We start from the raw sequence: 11,718 nt of genomic DNA, 5'->3' as shown, positions 1-11,718 counted from the left end.
GGGAGGGCAGCGGATCTCGGGGAGGGAGGGCAGCGGATCTCGGGGAGGGAGGGCAGCGGATCGCGGGGAGGGAGGACAGCGGATCGCGGGGAGGGAGGACAGCGGATCGCGGGGAGGGAGGACAGCGGCAGCGGATCGCGGGGAGGGAGGACAGCGGCAGCGGATCGCGGGGAGGGAGGACAGCGGCAGCGGATCGCGGGGAGGGAGGACAGCGGCAGCGTATCGCGGGGAGGGAGGACAGCGGCAGCGTATCTCGGGGAGGGAGGACAGTGGCAGCATATCTCGGGGGGGGGGACAGAGTGGCAGCATGTTTTTTTTGGTGCTTTTTTAAAGAAAAAAAACTTTTTCTTTAAAAAAGCACCAAACTTTTAGGGTGCGGCCTATATACGGGGGCGGCCTATATCCGAGCCAATACGGTACATACAGGCAACTGAATGATGTCTACAGGGCAGACATGTGGCTGCTATCCCCATACAGGATTAATGGAGGGGGCTTTTTGGTGAGGGAGTACAATTCTCGATCCCTGACCAATGTTTTGCCCTCTCTGGAAGTTTCTAAGACCTAAGCGAAGCAAGTCATTAATTCAATGTCACAAAAGCTACAAATGTGTTTATTTTTTCTTTTCAACTCATATTCTACCTCCAGAGTGACCACTGGAGATATAAACATTACCAAACTCACCTTAGTTTTTGACACCTGAGAGCAAACAAGCGCTTGCAAAATCGACCATAGTTCCTATACCTCCCTACTCCCGATAACTTTCATCAGTTTGCAAAGTGATTTTAATATTTTTTCCATTCTTAGGTATAATAATGGTGCCGTGTTTGTATTACATGGTACCTCATTGATTGTAATGCTGTATTCCCTCCTATATATGAAATGATATAACACGTACAATTAAGATATTTAAGATTCTTAAGGCGAAATGGGAAAAAAAAGGAAAAAAATACTAGAGGCAAAGGGGCTTTTATAGAGAATTTTGGACAGAATGGTTCTCATTGTGGTTTAGATGTTTTTACATCTTCAAAGATTACTAAAATACAGCCATTGTAACCACAGGCTAACAAGCAGTGGCTTTGATAATGTTCTTACTGGCATAGGATCTTGCCGTGCATGGAAGTAACTCTCAGCAAACTTCTTTAGGAGGGAGGAGGATCCGTGAATTGTTAGGCAACGTGTCCCGTTCTGCATGGACAAGGAGTCGCAAAACCAAACTGGGTCACAGCACAGTAAGTGCTAATGGGTTCCCTGTTCCTCCTAGCGGATTGCGTCTCTGAGGGTCTTGGGTGGGAAAAGGCTGATACATTAGCAACCGATGGTTTAGTCTGTAAACAAAATGGGAGCAATCATGTGCCTCCCAGAGCCTCCTCCCTGTTCTCGGCTCCATTAATGGCGACTGGACACCAGACCTTTAACCTTAGACATCTTCTTGGTGGGCTGTCGCTGCTCAGCAAGAGGGGGACCCTCCCGTTCCGCCAGGTGCTGATCAGTGTCCTGAGCAGATGAAGAGGCTGTTGCTTTCAGAGTCTTCTTTATATTTGTCACCTAACAAAACATGAAAAGTTAATTTTTCCTCCAAAAAGACTTATTTTTAGAGCGCCAACAATTTGCACGATACATATGTTCAAGGGGTAAGACACAATTGACAGACAGGGGTTCAGTAAACCAATAGTGATTTCCACTGGTGCCCATAATAAATTCGATGACAGAGTTAAAAGAAAGTATTTTGAATAGTATGAGAGCTTGGAAGCTACAGCAGCATGAACCAGTGGATATAGTACAAAAGAAACATCTCAATACATGGAAAACAAAAAGGAGAGAACAAGGCAAATGTGCAAGCACGTTAAAATGGCAATTCAGTGCCCTCTGCTGGAAAAACAATAAATACCAAAGACTTGCAATTCTCAGTCACCTCTGAAAACACTACTCTTGTACATTTCTTTTGAGACAAATCCAGCTTATTGAAATATATATACATGTCTGCCGAGTTGTATAGCTAGTGGCGTAACAAGCAATAAGAGGGAGATGTTTATGCCACTGTGCAAATCTCTGGTCAGGCCTTACCTATAGACCTGTGTACAGAACAGAACGGAAAAAAGTTTGCATGATTTAAATTATGAGGCAGACTAAAGGATCTTTATATGTATAGCTTAGAGGAGAGAAGAGATGGAACGATTTAAATACAAAAATTGATTAAAGAATGTCCACGAGAAAAAATGATTTCTAAAAATGTTGGGACACAAGGGACAGAGGCTTACACAGAAAGAAGTTCCACTTTACCGAGAGGGTGGTAGATGGTGGAACAGCCTAACAGCAGAAGTTGTAGATTTTTACACAGTGAGGGAATACAAACCAAGACCAAGGTCTGAGATTTTCCACCCACATTTTTGAGGCACATAACTTCTTCCCAGAGACCCCCCCCTTCATGATGCATGGCGATACCAATGAGCTGAAACTTGCAACTATCCTGAAAACTCCATACTTAGTGAATACATTCCCTGGTCACGTTACATACTTGCACATGTTGACTCACCTCTGTTTCAATCTGCTGCTGGGTCCGAATATGATTCTCCTTGTATTGATTAGCTCTTAGAACTTGCTGTTCAATTCCCATTAGAACAGCTTCACAGCCATCACACCTTAAACACATGAAATGGTTAAGAAGATTCAAAAAGTATTTTCCTGAGTTCAAAACCACATGGTTATATACTGGACCTGTTCTGTGTTATTCACCTGCTGGTACTGTAGCATCTCACAGAAGAACACATGGAGGAAACAAATTAATTGAAAACGAAAGGACCCTTGATCAGTTTGATTAAAAGAAAAATGCCTGAAGCCACTTGAAGGAGCCACACTACTAGAATACTATAACGGATATCCATTCCAAAGCTCACCCACCTATTGTTTATATTTATACCATTTAGATGGCAATGGGATTTATACCTCAAGATTGTAAGCTTGCGAGCAGGGCCCTCTTCACCTAATGTATCGGTTTGTCTTAGTCTGTCAATTCTCGTCTTGTCATACCCCTTGAATATATGTATTGTATTAAACGCTGCGTAGATTGTTGGCGCTATCTAAAGAAAAGATAACGCTATGCTGCACCTGGACAATTATATAAGTTGATACTGGCTGGTGTGTGTGTTGGGAAGTTACTTAATTTTTTTTAAATCTTAAAATCGGTTATTTTTCATTCTCCTATACATGGACATAGAAAGAGTAATTAGCACCCTAATGGAGTTAATTGCAGAAAAGGCTATTACGATTTTTTTTGTCAGCACAAACGTGTACATTGATGGGCTGGTATTGATATACACTGCTCCAAAAATTAAAGGGAACACTAAGATTATACATCCTAGATCTGAATGAATGAATTAAACGTATGACACACTATCGTCTTTACATAGTTGAATGTGCGGACAACAAAATCACACAAAAATTCTCAATGGAAATCAAATTTATCAACCCATGGCGGTCTGGATATGGAGTCACACCCAAAATCAAAATGGAAAAACCACACTACAGGCTGATCCAATTTTGATGTAATGTCCTTAAAACAAGTCACAATGAGGCTCAGTAGTGTGTGTGGCCTCCACGTGCCCGTATGACCTCCCTACAACGCCTGGGCATGTTCCTGATGAGGTTGCGGATGGTCTTCTGAGGGATGTCCTCCCAGACCTGGACTAAAGCATCCGCCAACTCCTGGACAGTCTGTGGTGCAATGTGGCGTTGGTGGATGGAGCGAGACATGATGTCCCAGATGTGCTCAATCGGATTAAGGTCTGGGGAACGGGCGGGCCAGTCCATAGCATCAATGGCTTCCTCTTGCAGAAACTGCTGACACACTCCAGCCACATGAGGTCTATCATTGTCTTGCATTAGGAGGAACCCAGGGCCAACCGCACCAGCATATGGTCTCACAAGGGGTCTGAGGATCTCATCTCGGTACCTAATGGCAGTCACACTACCTCTGGCAAGCACATGGAGGGCTGTGCGGCCCCCCAAAGAAATGCCAACCCACACCATTACTGACCCACCGCCAAACCGGTCATGCTGGAGGATGTTGCAGGCAGCAGAACGTTCTCCACGGCGTCTCCACATCTGTCACATGTGCTCAGTGTGAACCTGCTTTCACCTGTGAAGAGCACAGGGTGCCAGTGGTGAATATGCCAATCCTGGTGTTCTCTGGCAAATGCCAAACATCCTGCACGGTGTTGGGCTGTAAGCACAACCCCCACCTGTGGACGTCGGGCCCTCATACCACCCTCATGGAGTCTGTTTCTGACCGGTTGAGTGGACACATGCACATTTGTTGCCTGCTGGGGGTCATTTTGCAGGGCTCTGGCAGTGCTCCTCCTGCTCCTCCTTGCACAAAGGCGGAGGTAGCAGTCCTGCTGCTGGGTTGTTGCCCTCCTACGGCCTCCTCCACATCTCCTGATGTACCGGCCTGTCTCCTGGTAGCGCCTCCATGCTCTGGACACTACGCTGACAGACACAGCAAACCTTCTTGCCACAGCTCGCATTGATGTGCTATCCTGGATGAGCTGCACTACCTGAGCCACTTGTGTGGGTTGTGGACTCTGTCTCATGCTACCACTAGAGTGAAAGCACCGCCAGCATTCAAAAGTGACCAAAACATCAGCCAGAAGCATAGGAACTGAGAAGTGGCCTGTGGTCACCACCTGCAGAACCACTCCTTTATTGGGGGTGTCTTGCTAATTGCCTATAATTTCCACCTGTTGTCTGTTCCATTTGCACAACAGCATGTGAAATTGATTGTCCATCAGTGTTGCTTCCTGAGTGGACAGTGTGATTTCACAGAAGTATTGTTTAAGTGTTCCCTTTGAGCAGTGTATATATATATTTTATTTTTGTTACTGATGATTGCCTCTATAATGGTTAATAATTACACTCTGGTATATAATGTTTTTAAACTACTGGTAGATATGAATGAGAAAAGGAATATTTTCCTATATTTAGCTAGTTTATTGTACATCTGATGTACATGGAGGATCAACAGTTGCGTATTCCATAGGTGATATATATTGGATATAGAAACAGAATAACATAAGAACCATTCTGCACACCTAGCTGTCCATTTTTCCTGATCTAAAGATTCTGACAGCAATCAGTCTTTGGTCTTGTTCTAGGTTCAGGGCTGGCTTTATGCGTATCCCATATAAGTTTAAATTCCCTTGCCTCTACCAATACCCATTTAAACTACTGTGATTCCAAATGCTCTTAAGGGACTTCATAATGAATCATTTAGGAGACTGGAACATTTCCTTACCACTCCTGAAGAGTTTTCACAATGCTGCTGATATCCTTCTTGGGAATGTCCCGTCCAATGCAGAAGTCCACTTCCAGCACATGGTTTCGCTGATCAAGTTTGCCCTGAATGATGTCCGTGTAAACAGCTTCTATGATCAGATCCTCTAGCTCTCTAAGATTCCTCATCTCCAAATCCTTCAGCAGCACAGAGTAAGGAATACACTACGAGAGATGTATGCAATAAACAAATTCCAGTTTATACACATTGTTTGGACTAAACAGTTTATTGCTAGCTGTGATGCAATATCAGTCGTTGCTACTTTTTGAAGAATTCACATCAAATCTTTTATTACTGGTATCAGATTAAGATCACATTTTCCAAAATGTTTTAAAACAGTGCTCATTTTTGTACAGTATAATGTTTTCAGGAATAGCAAAAAGTAACAGTTCCCCAAAGATGGCAACATGCCAGGTAAGATATTAACATATTTACAGATATTTTTCACTTTATTGTGAAGCTAGCTCCAGGAATCTCTTACCCCCTTTATCATATATCAAAGGAAGACAAGTCTTTTTTGATAAAGCATTAATAATTAGTACGATTGGCATCCTTGCTTAGTTATATCATCTTATTAACAAGCCCAGCAAAAACCACAAATAGAGATGCAGAGCAACAAAAAAAAAGCATATGATAATTACATGTCTATACCAATCACATTTTAGGGTCTGTGCATATTTGGAACCAATAATTGGGTATGCTTTTTTAAACACTTGTTTAGTAATTTATTACACCAAAGTATTATTATTAGGCAGGTACTAGTTTATAAAGAAAGGCACACAAACACACCTTGTTGCCATAACAATCATATATAGATGACAGAGGTTATACCTGGGGAAATCTGTGCCATTTTCCCATGAATGGAGGACAGCTGCTACAACCTATGATCATAATTCATTATTTATCCAGGACAAAATGTCCCACTATGTAGCTTATTCTGAATACAGATTGGCTGTGGTGGGTGATAACTCCTTGTTCTTTGTTTGCAGGTTTAGTTACTTTTTTGAATATAATGCAATTGCATCTGAAAAATATCCACTGTGGACACACTGATGCGATGATGATGAGGATTATTTCACTATGGCTATGTAAAAACACACTGTATTGACCAAAACTACAAAGATCACCCCAGAAACAAAGAAATAAAGAATAGCTGCCCATTACAATATCATGTGCATTGCTGCCATTTAAAGTACAAAAACACTTCAAATGTTTATATACCTTCATCCTTGATGCTAAGCTCACGATAGTCAGATGTTTCAGTTTGTTCTTCTGTGCTGCGGATAGCTCAGGTAGACTGCCCTTATTTGCTGAACAAGACAGAAGAGTTTCACGGTAAACCAGCAACAATCAATATATACCTATATATCTATATAACTAACTGTCCCAAAACACAAGGCACCCAGAGTTTATATCAAAAACACATTCACTAACATTTCAGATTAAAGACACAAAGTCCAGTGATAATTCATGGTAAGCCTTTATCAAATAATATAATAAGGACCTCACCAACACAGACACTAAATGTAAAATATGGTTCAAAATAGAAGGAAGCTGAGTGATAAATAAATCCTTGCTCTAATTTCAATATGGATGGCAAGGTTATGAGACTTGTTTTGACATCTCTTTTGTGTCGGAGTTCCGGTGTTTTTTTATGTTGCCGTTATCCAAACGCCTTTTACCAAGATGCGAAACATGAGTACATACGGTATAATTAACAAAGTTAGTCTATGTTGGTGCTAAAAGAAGTATAACTCCATCCACGAGGCCAATCAAACATATAAGTGGCTTGTTACTCCCCCAATTTCAGCGAGGATTTAGAACAACCTTCGTGTAGCTTACTTGACTGTGATGATCTTGGGGATCAATGTCATGACTATTATATACCATCCTAACTGTTTGGATAAAAACTGTCGCATTGAATATTTTCTGTGTGATACTTGAAGCTCGTCTGACAGCTCAGCGTACTCACCATTTTTTCGGTGGCTGCTCTTGCACTGAGAAATACTTATAATAAATTTTAAGGCTCAGATATTTATGACACATTTTGCATCCAGGGCGTACACATTCTTTAAAAATGTTGAATGGTTTTTCCCTTGTTTGAAGTAGAGAGAAATCGAGAAAAAAAAATGTTTTCTTACCAACATAATCCGGATATGTTCCATAAGCAAACAAATTCAGAAGCTGTAAGTAGCCGGCATGTGGCCCATCGGCAAGCTTTATTAGACAGAAAAAATAAACAAAGTTGGGAACGAAATATCCAGCTGTAAAACTCGCATTAATAAAACAATATATAAATGTACAGCGCTTATGTGTCATCGCTTCCAGAATAAAAGGAAATGTTTTACAATAAGAAAAAAAACAAATACCCAACATACATGTAATCTGTGTTATTAAAGAGACTGTACCATTTCAGATATATTTGTCATTTTGGTTTTACTGCTCCATTTTACAGTAGAGGATTGTTGTGATCATCAGGAAATATTACTTTACTGAAACGGTAGTGGATGCATGGAATAGCCTTCCAGTAGAAGTGGTTTAGAAAACCAAAAGTTACATAATAGTATATCACACCACTCTACAAACAATTACTAAAACATACCACAGTCCATGATATTAATACAGTGAAGACATTTAAGCAAGCATGGGATAGGCATAAGGCTAAGCTAGATATAGGATAAGGCCAGGGACTAAGGAAAGTATTCAGATGGGCCGAATGGTTCTTATCTGCCGTCACTTTCTATGTTTCTATTATCCGAATGCTTCCAAGTAACTGAAAACCCCAAGCAGCCGATCACTATTTCTCGAACATCTAAAAGTCGAATTGTCAAGTCTTCTAACCTTATTATAGTAATCTGACGTTTTTAAATAAAGCTTAGTATTTCACATGTACGGCCATTTACATTCAATAATTCAGAAGTCACGTATATTTTAAATTCTACTCTAATCTACCATCATCACTCTTCCTCACCTTACCCTTAGCATTTACAGATCTTGATATCTGTTAGACTAGGCCAAGTTCTGGGTGCTATTGAACTCCTGTATTTAGATCACTTGTGCAATGGCCTCAGGTTGTGTTAAACCAACACAAAAATTCAGTCAATTTTAGATATTGAAGGTTTTTAATGTTCAACTAAGATTTTAACTACTGAACGTATGCAGGGTTGTTGATCTACAACTCCCTTGATTTTCAGCCAGTAGATGGAATACCAAAATCACCAGAGAAGCCAAAGGAGTGTTCTCCCTGGATGGACCATTCTAGTGGTTGCTAGGACACAAAAAAAAAATTAATATTGCCATATTTGTCCTTGAGACAACAGTCCAAAGTCGTCAGTGACACCTTTTATAAAGCAAGGTTGGTAGAGTATGTTGTTCAGTTTCTATGACAACAACCTATCAATGCCTGCTTTTGTGTCACATGCCAATTAAGCATTTCAAGCAAAACTATGAACAATGCAAAATTAGACATTAAATGTTTCTAACATAGCATTTAGTTACAAAACTGTTACATTCGGCAGCGTGGGTGGGATACCTTCTTTATGGACTTTTATTTGCTATGATGATAAGATCACTTTTCAAAAATGTGCATTAGAAATGCACCTGATACCTGATTTGCCTACACTAATACAAGGATCCTTTTGAAAGAACAGAAAAAAATAGCAGTCTCCAATAAATGGTTGCTATATTAACCAAAGGCAATTATATAAATTAATTTACCAAAATAAATATATTTATTCTGCCATCTTCACTGAATACAACCAGATATTTATTTTATTCAACGTTAAGTTGAAGATATGTGTAATACCTCCACCCATTATTGTATTATTTTTCTAGACTCTTAACTATCATCAATACACATACAACCGCAATTGACTATTTGATAATTGTCTAAATGTTTCTTACCTCTTGCACTGTGGGTAAATCTAAAAGCTCCCCGAACACATAAACTCCCGGAGCTTCCAATACTTGGTTTATAAGAGCCGGAAGAGCGGAGCCTTTCGTGCCCTTTGCTAGTAAAATAAACTGCTCCAGAAGGCTACTCGATGGCTTCTGTTCTCCAGCCATACTAGTAGTTCTAATTTAAAATCTGGTAAAGGAAAGAAGGCATTAGAAAACCAAAGTTACATAATAGTATATCACACCACTCCGCAAACAATTACTAAAACATACCACAGTCCAAGAAGTTCCTAATATCCTTCTCTGCTATGAGTCATAAGAAGTGCTTTCAGTAACAAAGCCCTATTAAAATTAATATAGATCAACACATGAGTTAAAGTAGGCTGCATCTTCAATAGGTGACAGTGACTACATTCAATTTACTCTCCCCCGTGGCAGTGGCTTGATGGGATCATGGATGGAAAATATACATCACTCGTGCCCAGCTACTAGCCCAGACACTGTCCTCAAATACCACATATCACGAGTCAGATATAATAGCAGCGGACCCGGCTTCCAGCATTACCCTCACCCCTTCACATTTCAGCCCTATCAGGTCTCCCTGATTTAAACGCATTTCTCCCTTTTTCTTGTGCCGGTCACCGGGGACACCAGACCGGGCCCGGCCCGTTATCATCAGGCCTCACGTCCTAGCCTCTTCTAGGTAACCATAAAAATAACCCAAACTTTTATCTTACACTCCCCACACCCAACCCACCAGCTCCCGCAACCCCTTGCACCTAACGGCACCGCTGTTGTAGTCAGGCTGTTCTCTCTTAGGAGGCACCGAGCAGTTGTCAGGCAGCCATGACAGCGCCAGGTCCGGTGTGACTACCTCTCCGCCGGAAACAAGCGCTCAGCACACAATGTTCCGGCGGAAACACGACTGGTGCACAGAACACTTTTCCTGGCAAAACGAATTTGGTTTATAGGGGACGGATGTTTTTCGAAACATAATACATTGTTATGGTTTTTTTCTAGTATACAGATGTTATTCCTATTTAATCTCTTTCCAATGTATATTATCTCTGTAAATACCCTCATGGGTTGAAGACACTGGGTTCTCAAAAGTTGCAGATAACTGTCATAAGCGAACTTTTTGTTTTTGGGATAAATCTATTCCAAATTAAATATGGAATAAGTAATGAGAAAAAAAATAATAAATGGATGCTGTTTCTTAATAAATACAAAATGCCCCAAATTACTGCAGATTTGAACTTAAAATTTAAAAAGCCGTATGAAAAGAATGCTGAGGTTATGGCATTTGGCTTCTGAGTCGCATGTGCCAGGTCATTCTTTAAGTAACCGACTTCTCTGGCACACCAAAAAATGTCACGTGCTGTCCCATTGAAACCTTAAATTATTAAGATTTAAAGATATTTTGCCTGAAAATGGAAGAATTGCTCCAGGCTGATTTTAACCACCTTCCAGTTCTCTGAGATTACTGTGAAGCCAGGAGCTAGACGTCCTTCTAGAAAGTGGTATTGTATGCTTTCCATTTTAGAGAGTTTACTGATCTGTAGCACAGGTACATCTTAAGTGTTTGTATCCCAGGCCAACCAACCTCTGCTTGTAGCGCTCAAATTTACAGGCAATCATGGGAAAGCCAAGTAAGAATCTCGGATTCATCAGAGTATGTTAGAAGGGGGGCAAGGAAGGCTCAGACAAGTTGTCTGGGGCAATGATGGCACATATAAGCTGTTTGAGGGCAGCAATAGCACATACCAGCTTAACAAACCCTTATCACCATTCTGGCTGAAGGTCATAGGCTTTTAGTCCAGTGCAGAGCTCAGTTGACAATCTTTAAAAAAAAAAACTTTTATTGAAAGAGGAAATGCGCTGTACATTGATCAAGTACATAGGCAATGTGTTTACATGTTACAGTGCTGATTATTACATACAAATGTTCAAAGATGAATCCACAGAACAATCTTGATGCTGGCATTGAGCGGTATCTCACTCAAATGGGAGCATGATATGTCTTCACAGAGATTAGTATTGGAGAGTGCAATGTATTCCAACAAAAACAAGAAAAGGAATGCCCAAGATTTATATAAAACATGCAAAAAAAAAAAAACCATAAAAATATATCGTTACTCAGCTCCTGGCAAGAAGGGATTTACTTTTCGTCCCACCCTGAAAGAACAAGCTAAGGGGGATGGAAACCCTTTATGAGATGCGTATCTCTCAAGGGCTCAGACAATTGTTCCTACATGCAGACAAGTAGATTTAACAGCAGATCAGGCACAAGGATTCAGTAACCATCCTGACCAATAAGTGGCTTATAATCTAGGATTTACGACTATGACAAGCTGGAGGCATATCCCACAGTGGGTTGCAATTATCTTAAGGTCATAAAAAGGATGACAGAGAAGATCTGCCCGAGTCCAAGAATGGCATGGTTGGTGTCAGTAATTATTGTCCCAGGTGACCTCATACAAGCCAATGTATTG

The 11,718-nt window shown here is 40.8% G+C and overlaps 1 protein-coding gene across 1 annotated transcript; it reads right to left on the bottom strand.

Moving 5' to 3' along the window:
* Positions 1-594: 594 nt before the first annotated feature.
* Positions 595-10,110, bottom strand: COPS7B (COP9 signalosome subunit 7B). Its single transcript, XM_053459383.1, has 7 exons — positions 10,006-10,110; positions 9,233-9,416; positions 7,471-7,546; positions 6,551-6,639; positions 5,291-5,493; positions 2,534-2,639; positions 595-1,545 (listed from the first exon to the last, which is right to left on the bottom strand). The coding sequence occupies exons 2-7, from the start codon at positions 9,392-9,394 to the stop codon at positions 1,387-1,389; spliced, it is 795 nt and encodes a 264-aa protein (XP_053315358.1). The 5' UTR covers positions 9,395-9,416; positions 10,006-10,110; the 3' UTR covers positions 595-1,386.
* Between the last annotated feature and the right edge of the window lie 1,608 nt (positions 10,111-11,718).

The sequence above is a fragment of the Spea bombifrons genome, chromosome 3, assembly GCF_027358695.1.
Source record: "Spea bombifrons isolate aSpeBom1 chromosome 3, aSpeBom1.2.pri, whole genome shotgun sequence".
Taxonomy (NCBI): Eukaryota; Metazoa; Chordata; class Amphibia; order Anura; family Pelobatidae; genus Spea; species Spea bombifrons.
Note: the sequence above shows the minus strand (reverse complement) of the source record. Positions and strands in the feature narration are given on the sequence as shown.

What these genes read in the sequence shown, in the direction of transcription:
- COPS7B (XM_053459383.1), bottom strand. Translation starts at nt 9,394, where the DNA reads ATGGCTGGAGAACAGAAGCCATCGAGTAGCCTTCTGGAGCAGTTTATT. An exon ending in AACATATCCGGATTATGTTG is followed by an intron (nt 6,640 to 7,470) that starts GTAAGAAAACAT and finishes TGTCTTGTTCAG; the next exon opens with CAAATAAGGGCAGTCTACCT. An exon ending in GCTTAGCATCAAGGATGAAG is followed by an intron (nt 5,494 to 6,550) that starts GTATATAAACAT and finishes CATCTCTCGTAG; the next exon opens with TGTATTCCTTACTCTGTGCT.